Source organism: Patella vulgata, chromosome 6, assembly GCF_932274485.2.
Source record: "Patella vulgata chromosome 6, xgPatVulg1.2, whole genome shotgun sequence".
NCBI classification, from domain to species: domain Eukaryota; kingdom Metazoa; phylum Mollusca; class Gastropoda; family Patellidae; genus Patella; species Patella vulgata.
The window spans coordinates 52,658,706-52,685,554 of NC_065884.2; the positions used below are offsets into that span (position 1 = coordinate 52,658,706).

At 34.8% G+C, this 26,849-nt stretch overlaps 1 protein-coding gene across 4 annotated transcripts in view; it reads right to left on the reverse strand.

The window, feature by feature from the left end:
• Nucleotides 1-918: 918 nt before the first annotated feature.
• The window catches only part of LOC126824580 (G-protein coupled receptor 161), a 55,238-nt gene continuing 29,307 nt past the window's right edge, over nt 919-26,849 (reverse strand). For all 4 annotated transcript variants that reach the window (XM_050553831.2, XM_050553830.2, XM_050553833.2 and 1 more), the window contains one exon: nt 919-6,909. In XM_050553831.2, coding sequence (XP_050409788.1) covers nt 5,177-6,445 — 1,269 coding nt within the window. In that variant the 5' untranslated portion in view covers nt 6,446-6,909 and the 3' untranslated portion in view covers nt 919-5,176. The remainder of the gene's footprint in view (nt 6,910-26,849) is intronic.

Genomic DNA, 26,849 nt, shown 5'->3' on the forward strand with positions numbered 1-26,849 from the left:
TGTCTAGAATATTCCCCCTCGCCCTTTTCTATCGTAATATTGTTGTTTTCATCCCGTTTTTATATTCTCAATATCTTCGAATGATTGTCGCCCCCATTTGATAGAAAATATGGCAAACTACCAAATGGAAGTGTAAATTACAAAGATTCAGCTAATCTACTATAGGGTTGGGGCGCGGTTTCCGGTGGAGTGCCTATACTTAAAAGTCCCGTGTCCTCGTGATATTTCCTACTTGAAAAATACTGTGTGGTACGTATTCTGGGCGTTGGGCGTCTAACGGAACAAAGTGCATTTGGACACAGCTCACCAATTATTCGTACGCCATCATCCACGAAACAAGGGCCAATGCTATTCTTAGTCTATCTCCTCCTTTCCCCCATTTGCATGGCGGTCTGTGTTGACTTTTTGGTGAGGAATTGAAGAAAGGGGTTTGGATATACATTTTCTGCCAGGTTTTGTTGAATATACATTTTCTGCCAGGTTTTATTGAATATTTACGATTTTGATAGAAGAGTTAAGACGTTGATTGGTTTGAAATGGAGGGTGGAAAATTGTATGTTTACTTGTCTCTACTTCCTGTTTGTGTATCTCAAGTTATCCATGAACGTTGTAGCTGCTTTTGAGCAAGAACATTTGGGAAACGTTAGAGCCGGTCTAAGAGTCGAGAATCAATGGGGAAATCATTGGTGATATGTGGCCATTTACACATGAACCCGACACAGTTTGAATTCAGTACGGGAATTTATCGAAGAATGCCGATTGATCATAACCCGGGGGCTACATTGGTCTACTACAGCCCTGTCATCTCAACGGATGTGGAAGCCATGAACGGCTAGTTCACAACAATCTTCACTTGTAAGACCCTTCTTTTGCTTACTCAGTCTTACAACATAACAACAATTATAATGAAACCAAATATATTTTTACAATATTTATTTCGTTGTACAAAACGATATGAATATTCATAATAATAGTAACAAAAAATAACAACACAACTCCCTGAGTTATACATTCCCATTGCGCATTTGATACGCAAAACAAACTCGCAAATACATGGAATTTTTGAATATCGAATTGAGTATTACAATGTCGTCACTGTCCGCGACAAATGACAGACAAAAAAAACGACCATACATGCTTACATACAAATTATCTCTTCCAATTTATGGCACATTTACACATTGTGGGTGCTTTAAGATCATTAAATATTAAACATTAATTAATCTACCATACAAAAATACAAATATAGAAAATTATTCAATTCAAAATACTGTAAAATATACACATCCAAAATACAGAAAAATATCAACCAAAGTTAACATAAATCTTACACGACTACAATACAGTTACTGTAATTACACATATTATGTAAATTTGTGGGCTACACAAAACGAAACTATTCAGTTCAACACTCATTTTGTAATGTATATCGCGCTTAAAATGAAACGATATATATCAACATGATACGATGATATAATAGCAAAGATCACATACCAAAATCTATTTATTACACCAAAGTATGGTTGCTGTTTGTTTTAAAATATGGAAGTTAACCTACATATTATTGAATTCAATTAAATACAAAATGCTGAAGGATATATATTATAGATTATACAATATGAAACTATGGGTTTGGTTTTTTTTTAAAAATCGATAGATACAAAACATCAACAATACAAAAATTGGCCAATCGTCAAATCATTTTTATATGTAATTTGTCATTTTTGTCGATAATAAAAGACAACATAATTATCTAAATTAACTGATCAGTTCCATTTGATTTCTAAAAACAAGAAACGTACATTTTTGCATTAAAGCTATAACCTCTCTTAAACTATCAAAAATGTCTAATATGCATTTTACCGTTTAACGGAAAGTGTATCCATTTCAGAATACTCTTATATAAATAATTCTGTGTAGGTCTGGATGAGTCCATATTCTGTGGGGATTTCTTAGCAAATCCGGATATTTCCTTTGAAATAATAAATGATCACCTAATAAGTTTAATATAGAATTTATTAGAAACGGAGCTCAACCTCAAAACCTCCCGTGAATATTTTGAACTATGAAATTATTTCAACTGAACTTTTCAAACAATGCAAAGCCTATCGATTCGATTAAATAGTTTATTGAAAAATTGTTTTTCCATTTAATTCTGTTTTACAAGTGTTTGACACGTGAGCCATATTCATTTATTTATAACTTAACTTGTTTTTTTTTTCACCGTGAAAATAAAGACATATGTTTAATTATATTTTAAGGTTGATATCTACAAATTATCAATATTAGCACAAGCTTTAGTTTCCTTTCTTTTAACATGCATATCAGATTCTTCGAATTGGTTTCTATGACAACAGTTTTTTCCTTTAAAGATTAAAAAAATGCCATGGCTTACTAAGTTAATTATATCTAACTCGCTAAATAACATTAATAATTTCTATATATGGAGTCACGGAATGTAAGTCTAACCAGGGATTATATATGATACACCTACGTATAGTATATGATAGGTATTATATATGAAAACAAACGATACACAAATTTGATCTTGGAAATATTTCAAAATACGTTCATGACCTTAAATTTATGAAAATATGAAATCAAACAACACGCATTTTTGATCTTACAAATATCTATGTTTCTACTGACCTTAAATCAAAACTGTAAAAACAATTTAAAAACACCGAATGACGAAATACAATACATAATGCTGTTGGCGCCACGCTAAAAAAAATGTCGTGATTATATAGGGGAAAACATCACTTGCGCAATATTCTTTCCAAGGAACTAACACTATTTAACATTAAATATAAATTACAAACTTAAATACAATAGACATCTGAAAACCACGATAAATGTTTTACGGTATACTTAACGAGATAACGAGATACGATTTAAATAATAGATTATTTAATGACTTATATAACGGTGAAAACATTCCGACTTAATACAGACGACACAATAACTAAACAAAATCTAACCTTTTAAAGATATTAAAAATATATTTAAATTCATATACGTGTATTGTGTATGCATGTATAAATAACATCAAATCATCAGTGCACGACAATATCAAAATGGATTTAATCAAAACAATTTTCACTAAACGTATCCAATAAATATACAACATCTATATGTTTTTCATAAAAGATACGTATTCAAACAGACGACATATCAGATATTTAACAAAAGCACCAAAATTGAATGAATAACGTAATATATCACAAATTAAAAAAATAAATACCCATAAATGAAGTGGGTATATTTACAGTAACTATGGTTTTAACACCAGTACGATTGTCAAATGACCATTTCTTTTACTAGTATTTCAAATTGATTTTTCCGTGTATCAAAACGTTAACTTGACTTCCAGACATGGTGACAACCAAACGCCATTCGTAGAGATATTTTATCAATGACAATATTCATTGAGCACTTGAGTTATTCCCGGATAACAATCGATCAATCATTGTGAAGCGTAATATTTTCAAAGTAAAATGACTGAGTTTAGTGTATCCGTGTGACATAATGATAAGCGTAGAATAAATATTGACGTGCTAGTTAGATACATGATGATTACACATTCTCATATGGAAAATCAATTCTATACCAGCTATAGCCAGTTATCTCAAAATACTCAAGATTTGTATTTTGTCGGCTGCCCGAAATGAGAAATACTTACACCAAGTGAGACTGTTAGGTAGGGGACACGAAATCTGAAAGGGTGATTTGAAATGTTCAAACTATGGAAAAAAGAATAAGCATGACAAGTTCCTTCCATGTCAGTCGTACTTGAATTGACGGAGCCATAGTATTCTTTCTTAGGAGAGCGACGCCTCCCCTCCCCCCCCACTAGAACGACCAGATGGGTAGGGGTCGGGAACTAGTTCCCAGTCCAAAAATGTATCACTTTTGAGAACAATAACGTAAATAAATGAACTGCTCTATATGCCTATACAGATAATAATGGTTTTCTAATAGTTAAGTCTTATCAAATCAGTATTTCACAGTACATTATTTAAATTATAACCAAATATCCGTAAAAAAAAATAACATATAACATTAACAAAAAATGTTATTAATATTGATGCGTATAAGATAATACAATAATTATGTGACATTCATTGAAAGTTAACATCGTACAAAAATATACTATTTAATTGGTACAAATTGACATCAAATAAGTCGTATTGTTGCTGACAGAGTATTATTCAGATATTATAGTTGAGCATAATGGTACATTTACGATAATTATTACTAGCTAATCTTTTAGCATTAAAGTTTACTTTAATATGCGTTTTGTATAGTTAAAAGCCACTATAATCGCCTTAACGTATTATAAACCCAAAACTGTACAAGAAAGCTGCTTTAACGTTTATGGGGAATTGGATTCAATTATGTTTTTAAAAAAATTTAATTAGTGAGTAAAACTAATTACTGCTAGTGATTTAGATATCTAATTATAATTAGTCTCAATGGTGATTATAAGGGTTTGAAGGTTCAGTGATTACAACCACTATGACAATCAAGGATTATGTCACGGTCTAACGATGCAATCACAAAATCGATTATTTTGTTTTATTGATACAGGTAAGAAAATCATCGCATTAAATATGTTTCAAAGTCACAGAATACTTGTCTATCAGCAATTTAATTTTATCGACATCGCTCGTAAATATTGAGCTAAATTGTTAAATACACATAATATATATATGTATAATATTTAAATTAGCACTTGTTTGACAAGAAACATAATGACAAGAATTATTATGACTACCGTACAAAACACATGATACACAGATAGCACAAAAATATCAAAATTAAATAAATAAAAAAACCGAATCGCATATTAATATTATTACAAACTTGTAACCAGAATAATATAGAATATCAAAATACTTGATACGAACATCTAACACACAATTCATAGAAGTTATAAATTAAAAACTAACATGTCTGGAAATAGTACAATATTTGACAGATTAACTGATCACTACGTTGTTATTTTGTCTACCATCTGATACGTAGAGACTTGACATTAATGCCAACCTCCAACGTTTGAGTTTATTGTTCATTTCAATCTCACAGCAAGGTAAATTTAACGTCCTAACTTAATAAGTTTATCACTAGTCTATCATGTTACTTGCGTCAAAATAGTAGACAATGAACACTCGACTTAACTGTGAAACGACGAATTGCTTGGATTGGAAGCTAATGATGTTAGTGTCGTAGAAGTGGCAGAGACGTGTAACGGCTTTTCTGGATTCACTAATACGGGTGGTCTTGTCAGATCCGACCCTGTTCTGTTGATGGAAATCAACTGTACTTTTGTTCGTCTGTTGAGTAAAATGCACTTTATTTCCTCGCGTAGTCTTTTGCTTCTAAACACATAGACAAATGGATTGACCGCACAACTTGCCATGGCTAAGATAATAGAGGTAATCCCTACTGCTGGGTGTTGAATTGTCGCTTTGGATAATAGAGATTCTAAAACAATGACAATAAAATAAGGTAACCACGACGTTATGAAAGTAAAAACTATCAAAAAGCTGGTTACAGCGGCTTTCCATTCTTCCCGTCGGAGCAGCAATGATCCCAGTCTACCCGACGAACTCACCCGACGAGCTAGTATGGAAGCGGTACTGCTTCTGCGTCTTCCGTTTTTGAGCGGGGATTGTACACTGTCATCGGATGCCGTCGAAGGTACAATGCTACTACGCCGTGTGCGCTCATTATTTGTCCTTGCTGCACGAAATATCACGGTGTATGCAAACAACATACCCAACAACGGTAGAACAAAACATACCGTTACTAGGAACAATGTATAGTACCGGTCTACCGTGTCCTCACTCGACCATTTTACAGTGCAGATCATTTTGTTCTTTTGAAATTCCATACGGTTCCAGCCAACCAAAGGTGGAAGAGATGAAACAATTGCGACCATCCACACTCCAGCAATCATGAGATAACATCTCTGTGATGTCACTAATAAGGAATAATGCAGCGGTGTCACAACAGCACAGTAGCGGTCTATGGAAATCACTAATAAAGTTAATGTACTGGCACCGAACACAACGTTCATGATGAAGCCAGTTATCTGACACCAAGCATCACCCAAAACCCACTGTTTAGCAATAAGCGATACCAACACACATGGCATAACTAATACGATGTTGAAACTGTTGCACACGGAAAGGTTTAACACAAAACGATTGGATATCGTCAATAGACATCTCTTCTTGATGAAAACCACGAACACCAAAATATTTCCAACAATACTAGCCAAAATCACGATCCCCAAAAAGACACTCATCAAAGATATTTCTGTTGTCGTTACTTCCGGCTCAGGCATCTTGCACACCGCAGTTCCAAGAATCTTTCCAGCTGAATTGTTGCATGTGACAGTTTCCATAACTTGTGCAGTTGTCTCCGAGACTCTAATCATATTGTTTTAATTGTTCACTTTTCTGCAAACAACATATTTTTTTCTCTTACAACATGTCAACAAGCAAAAATAAATAGAAGTGTGTTGTTAAATGCGTCATACAGCCGTTTAGAAAGTAAAGTTTAACAATGCTATGTAATCCACCTCTTCTTGTTTGACATGTAACTAGTACTTGTTAGTCGAGGTTGTTCGTGTTCTCTGTCGACTTATGAATCAGTACTGCCTTTAATCCTTTCTAACGGCATTGAAGAAACTGATCCTAATAGTATTACACAGATCACGTGGTATGTTTAACGGAAACCAAGTGACTGGTCTTATCATCCAATCAAACACGGTCTCTCAGTTTTCTCTGTTTGAGCAAGGTTTATTTCCAATGAAAACAGTCGACTTACTTCGTTTCAAGAATCAATTTCTCGGTTCTGTACTGTAGCAGACGATGTACTGGTGCCAGCAGTCATAGAATACTGAAAGTATAATAACAATGGTTATTCAAACACCTGACAGAAAATCTTTTCATCGTATGAACGGTTCTTTCACTCGATTGACCTTTGTGAATTATTTATATGTATAGGGGTTAGGAGGTGAGCAGAGGGGAATAAACCGTTCTCAATTCATCAAGCTTTCTATATAGTGAATGGGTTGATATTATACGTGTCATTGTGGGCTGTTTAAACTCGATCGATAATAATTCCGTCAGATGCCTTGCAGTGTCATGTAATATAACTGCAAGTCGGTCGGGCTCCTCTGCATAAAAACCTCACTCGACGAGGTTGATTGATGCTAGAGTTTATGGGAAGATTCACATTTGTACAGTACTGAACCTGCTTAGTCATGTTCTTTAATTAAGACACTCAAACGTATGGTGTGAGTTGACAATAATAAATTAACACACAAATCCCAGACAGTAAGGAAATGGTGGTATACTTTGAGCATTATTGATATAAACAAAATTAACAACATGTCAATAACAAACGTATATAATGAGTATTCCTGATTATTACATACTTATAAGACACCATGCTATTAGAAAATATTTAAGTAAAAACATTAAACCGTTGTTGCAAATCAGATCACCTTGCTGTTACATTTCTAATAAATGTTTTTCTTAATTATCGTGTTCTTTAACTACGATACCTATGTTAACACTCGCAGACGGTGAGGGATAGTGGCATACTTTGAGCATTATTAATATAAACAAAATCAATAACATGGCCACGTACGTGTATATCTAACCATATTTCAGACTATTACATACCTTTGGGACACTATGCTATTATAAATAATTGATGTATGAACATTTAACAGTGTGTGCAAACCAGTTCATGTTAATCAAGTCCCATTTCTAACAAATGTTGTGCTTTTAAAATTTTAATGTTTATATATCTTAATACATAATAGAGTTTGTCCGTAACACAATACGTTAAAGGTCTATTTTTTGTTCATTTCATTTAAAAACGTCTTCAACCTATCCCTGTAATTTGTACCATGCCGTATTCTATTCAAAAGGCAATCTATCTCTGGAATCATCATAAGCACACAATAGTCCTATGCTCACACTCTCACATATCCATTAATAAATTGGGTTACTAAGGTAAACAAGCCTTGAAGATTTTGATAAAAAATATTATATTGTTATCTGAGATTTTCATTGAAAATGTGATAACCGATCGTTAAACTGTAATAGAAAAAGGAGCAAAGCCATTTCGCAGGCGAAGAGAAAGCACAGGGTCTTATTTCCTGAGTTTGTACTTTTGCGACTGGTTCAACATTAATTTGTGTTTATTCTATTTAACAAGATCACCCAAGTGAATAAACTCCATTTCCTACAAGTTAACCCAATTTAGTTTGATGGATTGTTCGATAGATATAAAAAAGATAAGTTGCCGGGCAACAAAACATACACCCACAGCAGCTAAATCGTCTGGGCGGTCAAGGGTTGTCGCATATTTATTCTTTTGTAGGTAATAGGTGCATATAAATTCCATACAGATCGGATGGTAACTTTTGGCGTTAGAAATTTCACAAGGTTCAACAAAGTGAAACATGGGCCATAACTCTAGCAATTATAAACGGAAATTGCGAAAATTCAATAGGATTCTTCGTTTTATTAATATAAATTAAAACATATAAATTTTATACAAATTAGGTGATGACGTTTGAAGTAAGAGCGTTCACAAGGTGCAACAAAGTGAAACAAGTGGCATAAATCCATAAGAAATTAACGGAAATGATTGAAAATTAAATAGGATTCTGCATCTCACTAAAGTAATCAACATATATCAATTTTAAAACAATCAGATGATAAATGTAGTCTGTAGAGTGTTCACAAGAACATGTCAGTGTGACGTGGAACATTGCCTTCATCTGAATGATTCCAGTCTGCCTTCTTCAATTATATTATTTAATGTTGTATCGATCCAGTCTAAAACTGAATGAAGTTGAAAACCGTCGTAACAGTTTCCCAGACTTTGACAAATGAACTGGTTTATATCACAACAAAAGATCTACTTTTTTTTTACTATAACAACCATTTTATTTGAAGTCACAATGAATGTTTACGGTGGTAATAGGCCTAATATGCAGATATAATCACATGTTTTCGCATATTAAGGACAACGGTAACATTTTAGTTTTAAAACCAAAGCATTGGTCACAAGTATAGAATTGCAATACTGAAGTAAGGCTATGTATCGACAACGTCGATTATACGCAAATAATCCCCCCCCCCCCCAGTGAGCCAGTATACCCTGTTTCGTGCACAACATCCATGACTTCTTACACCTTACTGGAGCGATGGTTTACAGACTAGAGCTACTTGGTTTAGAATAGCTTCGGGAGGAAGGATACTAGCAAATCACCCACCCCACCTCTTCAGTAGTCCAAAATGCAAAATTTGTTAGTAAAATGAACCCCTATAAACAAAAAACTGCCACTTAAAGATGCATTATATAAGACTGAGAGATAAAGACCTTAACATAATCACTATAACAGTTTAAAAAAAGATAATGAAAGATGAAAATATTGAAAATTTGAGTAAAATTACTTCAATCGCGAAGTTATGCCTTTGTGGCGAATAGCGGAGCCTCGATTGCCATCGCTACCGTTGTTACGATAGTAAGCACAGTTTTAATTATCTATTTTTTAATTAAATTATTAAACGACGATTTTGTTTCAATCAATTTAAAATCGCGAGCATCCAATAGTCTAGAGAGTTGATTATGGTTTATGGTCTTGGTATGTTAATATATGTCTAATTAATAATTTATATATCATTTGACCCAAAAGGATTTTCGAGATCAATGTTGCTTACTGAAAGTTAATCTGAATGGCAAATCTTCAGTTCAAATTAAAAGAAACGATAAAAACAAACAATTTTCAAGTATATTACCAACTGTTGGCTATCAGTTTACTAAATTAAGTAGATCTTATAAACAAAATACATACAGGTGATCCCAGGAAAAAACATGATATACTGTACATAAATCTCAGCTAACATCAATTTCACAGAACTGTTCCCTACATGAAAGTGTATATTAAAACCATATTCCTCTTACTAACTATAACCTCTTCAACTCTCGCCTGCCACATGATCCACAATTTGAACGACATGCAGAAATGTGGCCAGAGGTCAGACTCAGATAATTACTCGCAAGGTTCAATCATCGAACACATCTAAGACTGCAGATATCTGCAAAGACCTTGAACCGCCCGTAAAGTTAATTAAGCTCATGGCCATTCTCTATCGAAAAAGACAGTTAATCCCATACCAATGCGACTTATTCCTGTAATTACGGTTGAGTCACAGACATGATTGACTTTAATGTAGCGGAAGATAAGTGTCCATTGCTGTGCATGTCTATTTCAGCATCCGAAAACGCGACACATATTAATCATCATTTCTTTTATATGAACACATGATCCCAATATTCCTGTTCGTTGAAGTAATTATGCATCCGAATTTAATTCAGATGTCATTGCATTCCGATGCATTTCTTCCTTAATTATTGATTTTATTACAAAGATGTATCATAAAAAGATAACAATTTTATGATGAATTGTTGGATAAAGAATATGATTCACTGTGCTTGCATTATCTATATTATAGCGCTGACTGTTTGAAAATAAAACCCGTTTCCCTGTGGAATTTATCTATTACACGCAATTCATCTACGAGTTCAGATAATAAATAAATATAAAAAAATAAGCAAAATTCGATATTTAATTTAACTTTTTGTATACTCCATGGATAAGGAAGCCCAGTGACAATTTTATGTCAGTCAATATTAACAAGTTTGGAAAATGATTATTTCTTATAGAGGACTTGTCTAGAAGAAATCAGAATTTAGCTAAAAGCATACTATTGACATACCAGGGAATAATTTTGTGTGGAAATCAATATAGTACATATTTTACATAGTCAGGCGGCATAGCTCTCGATTGAAATGTTACGGTCGAGAGCCTGACAGAAATCAGAACACAGACAATCCAGTAAAGTGGTTCAACCTGAGGACTAATTAAATTATGGGAAACTGAGTTGATGAGGTCTACGTACTTAGCAAGCAATTTACATGTATGTGTGCACAAACTGTGATATTGTGTTTCCACCGCCTGTCACTTGGAAGATATGTTTCAACTAGATTCGTGCCTATAATGAATTTGAGATGTTTTTGTAATTTGAAACAACTGATTCCACTAATTATACTTCTATCTGTTTTGGTAGATAATTGATATATTTATATCCATACTATTCTTTTGTTTCGTTTTAGCTAAAACAGAAATATGAACCGTAAAATAGGGTTTCACAGTACACACATACCCCCCCCCCCCCCCACCCCCTCACAAACACACACACACACATATATATATATATATATATATATATATATTAATTATTGGCACCCGCAACGACATCTGGTAAAAATAATGCTAAGTAATGTTATTTTGTTATTTAAATGGGGCATGTCAATGAGGGTCATGGTGTTAATATTTGTGGAAACCAAATGAGAAATTCAATAAAATCTGTGTTGCTGGAGTCTTTAACTAAACCATGTCAAGTGTGCATTTTATTGCGAGATGTAGTGACTCTAGGAAACTGATTTAATCACTAGCACCAATATGACTAACTGGAAGGTCAACAAGTAGTTACCAGAATACCCTTTGACTGTAAATGTTCCTATGATATATGGGTATTTTATAGGGGGATATTATGATATTGGAGAAACTATATCAACTGCCCTAATACCAGCATTTGGATAAAGGTCACTAAGTAACCTCTAGTACTAACTATATTATTAACAGTGATAAACAGACAAATGATTCCGTTTTGGGATAACAACCAGCTTTAATAATTGCCTTCTGATTTATGAGGCCTTTTAATTGACGGAATGACCCTATATTTATCAATGTTATGTTTGATTTGACCTGACCCGTTTCTTGCTCAAAACTGTGCCGTGTCATGCCTGACAATTTCTAGAAACAATTTATTGAAATGGTTTTGTGATTAATGAATACAGAATTGTGTCACGACGGGGTGTGACCCGAATTAATTTGTGCCAAGTTTTGACAATCAGCTTTTATAATAAATACAAAGAAATAATATCGAAGGAATTACCCGCCTGACGTCAACAGTTATAACAATTTGGCCATACTACAAGTACATAATACAATAGTACAACAAAACTGTGCTAGATCAAATCCGAAGTGAAACCATATAATATGTTCTATAAACACCCCGCACCGTGCACAACACACGTCTCTATTTCCAACTGAACGGGATGATATATACTGCCAAAATTAATTTTGTAGGCAACGAAACATTCGTCCACCATCGACGTGTTGACTGGATCGAAGTTTGTGAAACTGTCCCAATATTATTATTTCTTTTATATTAAGGCATGCCCAATGGAATGGTTAACAGCTTATCAGACATCGATGCAATTCAACAGGAATCCATGACGAAATATACAAATTCCAGGTAATACGTAATGTGTTTAAAGTGATGTTAAAGAGAATTATACGGCGGTAATATACAACCAAATTAAATTCTTGGCGTAGAAGATCCGAATCTGTCTCTAAAATAAAACATGCAATTTCAAAGAGCTGCTTTTAACTTACAATTTTAAAAAGTAATATTCATCTAGTGTTGCATTTATAAGCTATCGAATATTGCAAGTTTTGCAACAAGCCTAGTCTGCCTGGATTTCAATGTAATAATGCTTCCGGGATCATATAAATTCTTAAAATAACAATGTACCTTGATTAATACTAATAATAGTGTAGGTAAGGCTATTTTATTAAGATTTTGCCAGACATAGTTCAAAGACCAATGGATACTAATATATGTAAGTGATACACTTTCCTTATTAGAACTAGGAAGACGTTGGTTTTATATAAGTTGGGAGTGTGACCACGATTCTTAAAATCAAATAGTAAGAGACACGCAATGTTCGAGACCGGATCGCTTAATGACGTTAATGTGTTCAGGTCGAGTCGTTTGTGACGTTAATTAACGTGTGAACCTTACACCCTCACAACACGTATTCAAACTTTTTAAAGATCACCAGATCACCAATGATCTCATTCATGCATTCCAGTTTCTTCATTTTTATTTGAAAAAAATGAACCCAATTATCTTTTAGTGGAAGGATACGGTTTGCACAGATAAAAAACAGCTAGTTTGGTAAACAAAGATAATCCAATCGGCTCAGCCAAATACGTCATTTGCAGTGAAATTTGTTGAAAAATGCGCTTTATTTACCAATTGCAACAAGTTAGGTAATAGTCAAATAAAGGATAAACTCCATGGTAAATATCTATTTTAGCACAGTTTTTAAAATATAAATCTAATCACTCTTTTAATTAATAAATCAAATCCGTTATAAAATGATAAGCTGTCAGGGAACAAAACATACACCCAAAGCAGTCCGGGTAGCCCACAAAGGTTGTGGCATATTTAATTTTTTGTAGGAATATGGGAGCATTTACAAGACACATAAAACTGTTCAAAAGTAACTTGAAGTAACTATTAGAAATAATTAAAATTTGATGGACTTCTCGTTCTTCCCAATACTAAGATTTATTCAAAACATGTTCTTATATTTAGATAACTTAAACGGTTTGAGTTATTGGAAATCAATAGGTTTCTTCGTCTCATGAACGTAAACACTGTGTACAACTTTCAAATCAATCGGATAACATCTTATTTCACATTTATGCCGTTCAGAAGCTTAAGTAAGTTAAGCTAGCTTTATTTTGTCGTATGAACGCAAACGTGAGGCAAATGAACCAGTTAAAAAACCCTAGCTCGCTACGAGTCAAACATTGCCGACTTCAGCCAGCTTACGGTATGTGAGTTTTACCCTTTCGTGGAAAGTTGTGGTTTCATGTACAACATATCGATGCGTAAGTAACTGTAACTCCTGATATTGGTTGTCCGAACAGTTTGGCTGGTTTCGCCCAAAGCTCGTGTGACCGCTACACGCCCATAGCATGCATAAAAACATCGACAATGTTAAACTAGCTAATATGAAATGAAATGAAATGGGGTTTAACGTCCTACTGTTATGCTCCACTAGCTAATATGCGGCCTTCTGAAAGACACACTTGTTTGTCCTTTCATATGGCACATCTATTCTACCGCCTCTTATTTTTCTCAAATTGATATAATCACGATTGTCTCCAGACAAATTCTTCCAGCAGCGAAAAGTGAAATGAATGTCGGCCACGGTATATTGTGAAATTATCTGACACTGGTTACACGCCGCGAAGAAAATTGGGTTGGCTTAAAGTAGAGTTACGTCTGATTATCACACTGTGGGGAATCACCCCGGACCTTTGATTATCCATGGGGGTGTTTTAAAAGCCATTTTCAGTCGCCACATAGATGAATGTTTCTCTTTTCAAACCGCCTGTTCGTTTCAACATACACCCACTAACCACAGCTTTGATGCTGAAGCTGAAATTAAAATTTGTCGCATGTTTTGTACTTAGACGAAACAAATATGGCATTCTAAATTGGAGAGAGTGGGTTACTTGAATCGCGTATTCGTTCATATGGCGGTAAAGGTAGTTGCAGTGATTACCCCAGCTGGGGTAAGTTGATCCACGTCACGACGCAAGCCTATCTAATTTTATTATTTATATCTTATTATTTATATTTACGGAGAAACTGTAACTAATTATTTCATTTTTGGATTAATATTTTAATTTGGTTTTCTGTGAATGTGGTGGTCTTTCCCACTCCTGTATTATAATTTACAAGTATACATGATCGACAGAACATTGGGATTTCTTTCATTATGAATCGCAATTATCCAAGTCGTCGTTTTTTACTGTTTCACAAATCCATCTGTTTCAACCAAATGACACAAAGGTGCTTTAGTAAGTTCACTCGTATCTACATATGTATCTGAAATGATATTTTGATTACATCAACAATAAACGTAAATGGTAGAAATAAAGAACCAACGAAAGGACCACAAGGGAAAGCTATAAACTACCAAATAAACGAAGGCATATACTAGTATTGTATATTTCCAGGCATTTTAACTAACTTGGCACCTTTCCGGGCAGTTGCTGAAATAGATATTTCGACCACGGTTTATGGTCGGTCTAGACGTATATTATCCCTAAAAAAAGTCTCAGTTCGAAGTCCTTGCCCAAATGGGTCAAATTGGCAAACATCCAAAATGGCCGTCAGTTTTGACTGGAAAATACCTATCTTTGTCCAATTATCATAATATGATCGAGTTTGGTATCAAAATAATCCTTCTGGGGTAGTTGAATCCATTTCCATACACTTTGGTGATTAGTTATACCGCGGAGTAAATATTGGGAAATAATTCCTGATGGCAGTCAGTTTTGGCGAGAAATACGAATTTTACAAAATGAGTTGTCTTCTAACTTGGGATGAGTTGTCTTTGGATGAGTAATCTTTGGGATGAGTTGTCTGTATACCGTCGAGTCTGCCTCAGATGGGGGGGTGGGGGGTGGATGGCTGAATGGTTAGCGTGCGCGCGCTGTATCATAAAGTCTGTCATTGAGTCGACTGGCGTGGTTTCGAATCCCCGGTTGTACGTGGCAAGGAGTAGGGTCGCCTGTCCAACCTCGTGGGTTTTCTCCGGGTCCTCCGGTTTCCTCCCACTGCTAAAGACCTCTACGCGCAAGCGAATTATTGAAATAAAATTAAAACCATATGTTAGTCCCGAAATGACCTAGTTTGTGTCGAGTGGACGTTAAACCCCATTTCTCTCTCTCTCTCTCTCTGCCTCAGATCTAATACTATTGTATTCATCAAGCATCGTCTATATTTCATTTAGACTCCCTGGCCGACCACTGCTCACTGCCGAAGTAGTGTAGCAGGCATGATGAAAGGTGACCTCTCTCAGCTCACTGTCGATGCAGCATCGCGGGCGTGTCCGATATCGATCACCAACCTCAAAAATTGAGCAAAGATGGCAAAAGCTATTGAAGCACACAGTGTCAAATGATGAGACACAGATGGATCCCGACATGCAGTGAACCATTTGATAATGAACTGCCCACCGTCATACCAAAAATTACGGAAAGATGAAGGATATTGGAGGCCGATAATAATGAGCCGATTAAGATCTCTGGTCTAAATTCAATAATGAGAGAAGATAACAATTTCAATCGCAGAAAATTTAGGACATAATACAACTTGGTGTAAAGTCATGACTAAGTTCGACAATGAGCCAAAGGCGCGCCAGGGCCCCCGAATGAGGGTAGGAAGACTAAAGTTAGTGCACTTTAGGAGGGGTCAGAATCGTGGAAATTTGAGTTCTGTGGAGTATCATTAATCTCCAATTCCTGATCGGAAATCTAAATCGCAAATTGGAATTTCTCCTATATTGACACAGGGGAATCAATTAATCACTAAAATATGTACACAAATGGATTCAGCTACCTCGAAAACGTATATTTTGACACCAAACATGATCCTTAAGTAAAATTCGAATTATCCCGCCGAAACTCGAATATATGATGATTGGGTGGAAATTGGATTTCGGACTGGAACTTTTTTTTTTTTGGGGGGGGGGGGGTAATATAGGACAACACCGACAAAGACCGTGGTCGGCATTTCTATTGCAGCAACTGCCCGCACTTATGCTATCTTGCAATGTCGACCTTAAACGCTTCTCAACCTTTAGAGTTCATAAATACAAAACCACAAAACATAATGACAGAATGCAAGGGAAAGCTATAAACTACTAAATAAACGAAGGTTAGTCGACCCTAAACGGCACTCAAACTTGAGAGTTCATAAATACAAAATCACAAATCTTATAATATAACACAATGCAAACCAGACTGACATTGCTGCCCTGCCAACATATTACAGCTCGTATCAGTTAATTGTGCTTATTTAGATGCCAAAAATAACATATCATATATAAAAATAGCACGGGATCTATATATACATGTACATTGTGTTTACATGATAAATGATACATGTCATAATGAAAATGAGCCAAAATAACAATATAATACATGTTGAATAATACAATATTGATTCTAAAGGGGCAAAAGGGCAATCAAATTCACAATTCAGATTTAAAGTATAACGGATGTACACGTGATCGAGTATATATGATTACTCTTCTTAGATGATCCGACGACTTCGCAGAGCTAACATTTACACAGGTTGTTTTGGTTGCCGGTTGGAGGGGGATTAAAAATCCATTGACAACACTGCCCAACACACATTTATTTATGATAAAATTCTTCAATTTCACCCCTCCCCCCAAAGCTCAAAGTTCCTACGCCGCTTCCTCTCCGCTGGACCTGGTTTTTTTCCCCTATCCGAACGACAAGACATTGTTCAATGTCAGCCCCCCCCCCCCGCGCGCCTGCCCTGCCTCACAAGGGGAAATCACGTCATCCATCCCCCTTTCTCTGCCAACACTGTGAGTGAACCCGTGACCCTGGTTAGCTAGCGTTTTACTGGTTGAGAGAGAGAGAGAGAGAGATGGAGTTTAACGTCCACTCGACACAAACTAGGTCATTTCGAGACTAACATATGGTTTTAATTTTATTTACATAATTCGCTTGCGCGTAGGGGTCTTTAGCAGTGGGAGGAAACCGGAGGACCCGGAGAAAACCCACGAGGTTGAACAGGCGACCCTACTCCTTGCCACGTACAACCGGGGATTCGAAACCACGCCAGTCGACTCAATGACAGACTTACTGGTTGAGGCACTACGGGTCCCACTAATGAACATACCAACAAGACTGAAATGCTTGAGAGACCCATGGCTGTCTAGGCGTTTGTCACTGTATTTAGAAGTACTTCCATGTTTTAACTTATAAATCATGGCCGAAATGACAGGAGATTGTAGCATATTGCAAAACTATGTATGCTACAGCTCTAATATTATTGAAACTTTCGTCTATTCTAAAAAAATGATAATCGATTTTTCATATATATATATATATTATATGATTTGCGAACGCAAACGACCCAGGATGCTTTAAACCCTTAAGTGATTTCAATAAATATAGAAAATTTCACTGACATGACACAAAGGACCTAAATATCACAACAATTGTCAATTTCTTATATTTACAGCCTGTCAAAACGTCAATTCTATGAGCATAAAAATGCTTGAAACAATTCTGCAATAGCCAACAAAGATAGCACGGCATTCGGGCATCATAGTACACTTAAAATGTACAGCTAAATGGGTTCTGAATAGCAAAAACACTTTCACAGAACAAACCGATTAGTGAAACATGGTTTGCCAGGCAATGAAACATACTCATAGCCGTAAAAGTATCCGGGCAGTCTTCAAAGAGTGTCGTATATTTATTCTTTTCGATGAAACTTGAGTTCTAACAACTGATGAAGTAATTATCAGAAATAATTAAAATTGGACTTGCTTCTTACTCCTCCTAGTCCTAACATTAATTACGCTACACATGTACCGATAATAAGATGGTACCTTTTACGTCAAAAGACGTCTTTGCTTTATGAATTTCAAGACATCCGGGTGGTAACTTTAGCCTGTAAGGCGTCCACGCGAATGTAACAAGGTACACAACTCTAACGGTAAGTATCGTTGATACTCAACATGTGTCTTCGGCTCATGAAGTTAAGCACTGTGAATACATTTTATTCGGATAATAACTGCAGCCCCTAGAGCATGTACAAGATTGTCCAAGGTAATCAAGGGCCATAACTCCGGCAGTATATATAGTAAAACGATGAAAATCAATTGGTTTTCAAATAGCAGAACACAATTACCTCCCCCGAAGCACACAAACTAGATAAAAAAATTTCTCTCATTTAATATTAAGCATGCCGGTGAAATTGTAAACACGTTTAACATTAAGGATCAAGAAAATAAATGGGATGTCAATGGCAAGGTTAAATACAATTGAATATTGTTTTCTTCCATCCCACAGATGACCTTTCTTTTAGACTGGTTGAAATTCAAGGAGATCCAGAAGAAAATAAATCAAAGTGAATAATTTAAAACCAGCAGGCACTCTAAAGAAAAAGCATTTATACAGTTTCAGGAACTATAAGCATCGTAATTACGGAAAGAGAAATCGAGTTTAACACCCACAACGGTTATCAATTTATATAAACAACGCAATCACATTACACATATACATGTACACCCACACATAAAGCACGATTTTCGTTCTAAACCAACAACATCGCTTACGCATGTACGTATAATATAACAAACCCCTGAGGCAGCTGAGAAATTGTTTTGAAGATTATAAATGAAACATTTTAACCATATAATACGATTTCAGTCTTTTTCTTTGAATTTGAGTGATAGGCAACCGTAAGAATCATCTGATTATTGTGATAGATAAGCATTATGCGGGGTTTAAAAGCTAATCTCTTGTGTAATCAAGACGTTGTTTAAACAGTAACTTCTCTCCAGAGGTAAACGTCAAGATTTAACTAGTTCACTATGCCAAAAGATATTTTCAGACGACGCGCATGATGGTGTGGATGGTTATCAATTTTAAAAGTGTGATATTCAAACAGCTAATTTTTTTTAACTATAATTCACTTTCCGCACATGCACAAAAACCTATTACTAAAGGACACAAAAGTTCAAAGTGCATATATTGCAGTTATTGAATAAATTCACGGCTTATAAATATGAGTCCACCGTGAACATATTGACGTGCAAGTAAAAACGAACCTTGTCAGTTTAAATTCGAAAAGAAGCAGGCGAAAAAGTCGCTTCCCGGGCAAAATACAAACACATCACATTGTAACTAACTAGATATTTCAGTCTTAAAATGATCGAAATACCGAGTTAAGGAACGAGACGCTAAATCCCATTCTATTCAACTATTATTAAGAAAATTATGCACAGAAATATAATTATTCCGTTACATTTGGGTACCAGTACCTGATCAATACAACATTATTGTTCCTGTTAAGAAAGGTTCGTGGTTTTGTGAATTATGTGATCAATGTCAAGCCAAATTTCAATAAAGAATTGATATTTCATGTTAAATTGTATGCTCTTATGTAGTCACGTATTTAATACATTGTATATTCTAATAGGTTAACGACAGTGATCATTAATCAATAGAGAAGCTGGGTGAAGCTCCTATCAAGGACGAAGGCCTGCGCCTTACATTCGGGTGCTTGACCATACTATGTCGGTCAATGTCAAGAGATGTATTTACTTAGAACTGAAACTCTTATTAGAACATTTGTCACACTTCAGGTTGTATTAACTCATACTTAATGGTGTTTATATCAAATGGAATCACTTCCACCACTAGAGTATATCTTGTCTGATCTGGTAATTATTGATTAGGGCTATGTTCTGATGATTGCAGACCAAGAAGAAGAACTGGGTAACGATTGTGATTGTATCGCAGCTCACAACTACTGTTCGAAAGGGGAAAAAGCACATTTCCAGACAGGTGCCTTCTTTATCATAAAACAATCCTGCTAAGTCCCAAAATGTTCAAAGTGTTGTGTGAAGAAACCTTAAGCTCGATATTATTTTCAATATATTATTATGTATATGAAGACATCAGGATTGGCGGTATTAAAAATACAACATCAGTTTGTATTGAATAATTTACTATGTCGTTCATTTGAATTATTAGGGAATATAATATATCGCTTTAACATACAAATTCAATATTCTAAGCATATCATGTCACATTGTCATTTTCTCCCAAATGTATAGGATATTTTTAGACTGTAATCATACATTGCCGTTATACCAGTTGACAATAGGTCCATGTTCCAGACGTAAACAGGGATTAGTAATAATAATATATTAATATGTATAAATGTCATTGGTTAAGTAAATGGGGAATAACATCAAATGAAAGACTCTTTGGAAGTCCAGTTGTGCTCATTTATATTCCATGAAAGCTAAATTATGTGTGGAATAAGAAGGAATAATGGATCAACCATAGAAAGTAATAATTCTCCTCAAAACCAACAAGCCAGCCATCTTTTCCTACCAACCAACAAGCCTCCCAAACAAGTCATTTAACCAGTTCCATAAAACATATAATAACTAGTCAGTTTCCTGCATTAGTTTTATTGTAAATAGTTTCAACGGCGTAATTTTGTTATTAAGATCGGCTTTTATAAGCCAGGAAAAATAGCTTACCATTATTTTTATATCGATACACAGTAAATTTAGCTTTGTGTTCAACTAGATACAGCGAAAATACAGAGATACAGTACATGCATACATGCGTATATATTGATAGACATTATTATTTGTACATGTACTTACAAATAGGCTTTAATGTGACTTTACGGCTATTTATGGACGCTAAATTTTACTATAAACGGTGCTTTGTGGTTTTGACAACGGTTATTGTACATGTACATGCATAAATTTGTATTTACTTTTATACATAAGTGTTTTTTTTACTTAATCATAATTAGCTTTTAATAGGATTTTAAGGCTATTGATATCAAACAAACATGGAAATTCAACAGAATTGTTACAATATAAATATTTGCTTTATGATCAACTAGATACAGTTTAATAAGATTCTCGGAAACAGCCGCCGTACCAAAAATAAATTTGTATTTATAATGTATTTGTATGCATTACTATTCATTTTTTACTTGGCTTTTAATAGGTTTGTAAAAGAACATCTATATTCGACTAAATAGATATTTTGCTATATATAATGGACCAATTTACCATGTGTCTGAAAACGTGCTTTATATATTATATATTTTAAATATATAGAGATACACATAGAGATACACATAGAAACGTAACGAAAAAAAACAACAACTTTAGATTACACGCCATAAGTGCATTTTTGTTATCATAGAATGTTTTTCTTTCGTGTTTCTAGCTTACAAATAAATACAGTATACGGACAAACATGTCGGTGGCGTCTGTATCATATAATTAAATTTGCTTTTTTCAGATTAGGATGTTGTGGGTTTGTTTATGTTATGTAAACCTAATAATATTCTCTAAAAACCTACCAAGTTTGACACACAAGAATTGTATTTCGTGTACAGAGGGTATGGTATATCAATGGCATTAGGACACGTCATTCTTAGTTTATCAAATTCAAAGGATTCCGATAATCAAGGCAAAAGTTCGCTATACAGTGATATCAATTCTGGGCCCTTATTCACGAAAACTTAAACTAAGATACAATCGAAATTTTAAGAAATACTGCAATTCGATTGGCTGACCAGTAAAATCAATTTGCATATATCCAATTTGCATATTGGTCAGCCAATCGAATTGCAGTATTTCTTAAAATTTCGATTGTATCTTAGTTTAAGTTTTCGCGAATAAGGGCCCTGAGCACCACAACTGGCTATTCCTAATGGCATAACGTATTGGCTTTGTTCAAAAACACGGTAATACATTTAAAATATTTTTTATCCTACGATCAAAAAGGGGATTAAAAATAATGAACCTTATTCAGTTTCCGAGAGGGAGACTAACTTCAGCTATTAACCCCCCTCGAAGATATGGAAAACCCATCATCTGAAGTAAGAATATAATTGTGTCGTAATCAACTTCTATTCCATTCCATTGGATTACTTCAGATAATGAGATTTCTTAAGAGTAAGAAGTCATTAATTAGCGCACAGTTTATATAATAGATAGATAAAATCGAAGATTATGGTTACGGATTGATTAAAGCATCTAATCATTAAAACCAATCAATATCGGTCTCAGGTAATCGCGTTTTAATGACTCCATTATTATTATGGAAACACAAGAAACGGAAATCAAGAACAAATGATTGGTCTGGTATAAAATTAACCAAATAAATAGACAAACAAACGTATCAAGCTATCTGTAAATCGTTTAACCATGCGATCTGTAATTATACAAATTAAATGTTTAGGAATCGTCTTACTAATAAATGAGAAATCAAAGTTCAGTTTGATTTCAAAGAGACTGTTTTATCACAACGGTAAATTACTTCGGTAATTCGAAACGTAGTTATTTTTAATGTTTAATCGAAAATAATGTCTCGGGATATATGAACCAAACTGCTGATTATTATTATACAGCAATACAGTTAGTTTTTGCCATCAATGTGAACCCATGGCCATGTCATTGCTTGGCCTAAAACATTTTAAACTATCCCATGATCTTAATTCTTTTGACCACATAGGCCCATCAATACACAATGATGAAAATTGTGAAACGGTACACCCTCTCGATTTAATTCTACGCACGGCCAAGGGAATCTATAGGTAACCAGATGTAAACAAGGTTAGCGCTGACCCTAACCAAAGATCTAGCCCTAACCCAAATCCCCGGCAACAATCACGTGCCATAACCCTGTTTACATCTCGCGACCTGGAGGAAATCTTCAGGTGGTTCTGTATCAATAAGCAAACCAACTCTCAAATGTTATGAATGATTGGTTACTGTTGTATGTTTCCTTTTTTTGAAATATAGAAATACGACCCCTTGGAAAGGTCTGAAATGAAATGAAATGAAATGGGGTTTAACGTCATACTATTGGAAAGGTCTTCTTCCACTGATTTTCTGAAGGAGTATGGATGCACTTGTAGCAAGATTATAAGGCCCGTAGTCCTTTTTTCAGAACATGACGAAAATTGTTTATAGACCTGGAATCAACACTACTCTCTCTGCCAATCGACTGGTAGTAATTTACCTCGTGAATTTGAATGGAACCAAAGAGCTGAAGGCAAACATTGACCAAGTGGAAAATTCAATACTTTCATTCATTGTAAGCAAATGATCCAATTCTAAGCATGCTCTCTGTACGTGATCAAGTCGTGATGAGGGAAGGGCGGACTAGTACCAAATTGGTGTATGGAGAGTACGCGCAATTACACATAATAAATAAAATCCAAGAACAACTGTTACATGATTCGTGACCTGGACAGATTCTGGTATCTGGCAGATTTCTGGCGTGTAGTCATTTTTATTTTCTTTCAAATATGCACGATCGTATATTTTGTCTCTAGCTCTGAAAATTAACAAGAAATGCTGGGATTTGCGTGCTTTGCTTTCACTTTTCGTATACATGCTGAATGCTGATGAATCACTATGAACTTTCTGATACAATTGTCCTGAATGAAAATAAATTACAAGGAGAGACTGAAATATTTACTAGATCTGTTGTCACAATTCTGACAGCCTTAGAAATATACGTGTAAATAAGAGGTTTGACACGCAAGACTCAGCTAAATTAACATCATTTTGTTTCTGGGCGGAAATTGAGCAGTAGGACACTGACCTCACGACTGGGGTTTCCCAGGTTGGAATCCCGGAGTGGACTCCGACATATCTTCCAGATAGGACGAAAAAGTCGGCCCTTATAACCCTTGGAAGTTTGAAATCTAAGAATAGTACTCAGATGCCACATTTGACCATAGAAATGAAATTTAGCATAGATTGTAGTGCGTTTTTGAGACATTAAGCCCCACACCAATACTTTATACTTACACTTTGAAATATATTTATAAATCAGTGGCAGAGTGACCTGATTCTTGAAATGCCTTTACCACATATGATTGATGTGTAATTAATGTCGTAAGATGAGTTGTAAACAGCCATCTGTCTGAAGTAATTCACTTTTCTTGTAGCATTTACAGAAAAAGTATAAATGCAATCTAAAACAAGCCATCTGATAATAAGGAAAGAAATATTCAAGCAACAGAAAAACAACGTAATTACACAGTCTGTGATCAAAATGGAATTATGGAAGTAATGAACTTTAGAATGAGGAGGACATTTGGACTAAAATAAATTCTAAGCAAATTAGTTTTGCTAGATGAATTAGATCCCACAAACAGAAAGATCATTAGATCAAATAAGAATTGGCAAAGTTGACAAAAAGGCTGAAAAGTACGAAAATGCAGCCATATACGACCTAAGTCTTTCAGAATATTATTTATATATTAAAAAATATAAAATCTGAGTAGTATATAAGAATATTATTTATATAATAAAATATATAATCTGAGAAGTAGTGGGTTCAACTGTACTATAACATTTATATCCTACGCTTTCAGATACACAATCTGGTTACATTATTCGATCTATATGAAACTAACCCAAACAAGTTTCTTTTGAGCATAAACACTTCGTAAATAGTGATATATTTCGAAGTTGTAAATTAAAATTATCACAGCATTAGCTGAATATGAGTTAACTATTCGCCATGTCCTTAAGTAATTTACGTTTTGCTAAAAGGCATCAAATCATCAAGCTAATACGGCTCGTTTGTTTGCCATTATCAGCCATCAAGATTCAAGACCTGGAATTTTAATTTGCAATGTACGTGACTTGCCAACTTGCTTCAAACACCTCTCTTAATGATCTCATTAATTAATGAAGAAACCTGCGTTGACCGAAGAATGTACCCGACTAATTACTTAAATTGTAAGTAAAATACAATATGCCCCGTCATAGAATCACCTCTATTTATTAAACTATTGTCTCGTTGTCCGACAGAACGTGACAATCTTCTTCTGCTTCTTAGTTCCTGGAGTAGGAGTAATGAACTCGGAGGACAAATTGACACGCACACATATATTTGATTCTGTAGTCTTTCTATTGCCCATCGATATGCAAATGTGAAAGGATTTGGAATTGAGTTGACTCTCTGCAACACAAATCATCGGCTAAACAAGGTAAAAGATTTTTTCCAGGACAGCAATTAAAAATACTCATGAATCTTCTTTGACGAGAGTCTGATCATCTAGCTATTAAGTACAATTAGGGTGGGACGGAGGTTGCATTGATGAGCAACTACAATAACCTTGTAAACATTAATACAGCGTTCTTTTTCAAGTAACAGAATCATCAAGTACTAAATCGTGATCTAGTGTCTCTCCACACGCTCCAAATGTCACGAGGCCCAATTGGCAACTGATCTGAAATATGGTGTAGCAGGGAATGAATTATCAAAGAAGACGCCCATTCCTTGCTTTCATTAATGTGTTTATTAACACCGTGTACCAAAACAGGATGATAATTATATCTTGCAATATTACATAAAAATAGAAAAGATCTTTTTCAAACTCATATATTTTGAAAGTTAAAATATTAAAACAAATTGTGTTGAAACACCAGTATGTCTTCAAATCGTTTTACCTTTTACTCATAGGGATAAATATACTACTCAAAGCAAATATCCCCCAGCTTTCATCTGTTATTTTCCTCCATTCATCAGAACTAAATCGGTTCCTAAATTCGACGAAAACCTACTAAGAAACATATCAGATAAGATATCAAGTACGAAAAAGAATGAAATATGCTGCCAAAGTAAACATCGGACAAAGACTCATTCGTTAATTGAGACTATCTTTGAAAACCACGTAGATCACCGGTGTGACTCAGTTAGACTGAAAGATGTTGCTTTTAATCATATCTTCAAAGATATATTGCATAGTCTGGCACCTACAATTCCATACTCTTTAACACTCCTAGACTCATCAGCAATGAAAATACACTGTATAGATCTAATAATAAATGGTTCAGAATATATACACCACATGGGGTTTCTTTAATGGCATGTTTGCTTGTAATTAAGCTAAAATGAAATATACATAAATGATTAAATGATACAATTCTATTCCGAAATACATAAATAAAATATTGTACCGCGTTTGTATCAACTCAAATGACAAACTAACAAACATTACAGCACCAAAGATTGTCAGAACTTCTGGAAAGAGTAAGCAACTACCTTGTTAACATATAAAATGAAATTAAATGAAATGGGGTTTAACGACCTACTGTTGTGCTCCGTTTGGGTTAATGAAGACGAACATGCCATACCGTGTGCTATGAGGGAAATTTTGCCCGGGCAGCGGCACTATCGCCCACCCTTATATCGAATTCAACCGCCAAGAAATCTTTTACGTGTACGATAATATACACGGGACCTCGGTTTTTTGTCCCAT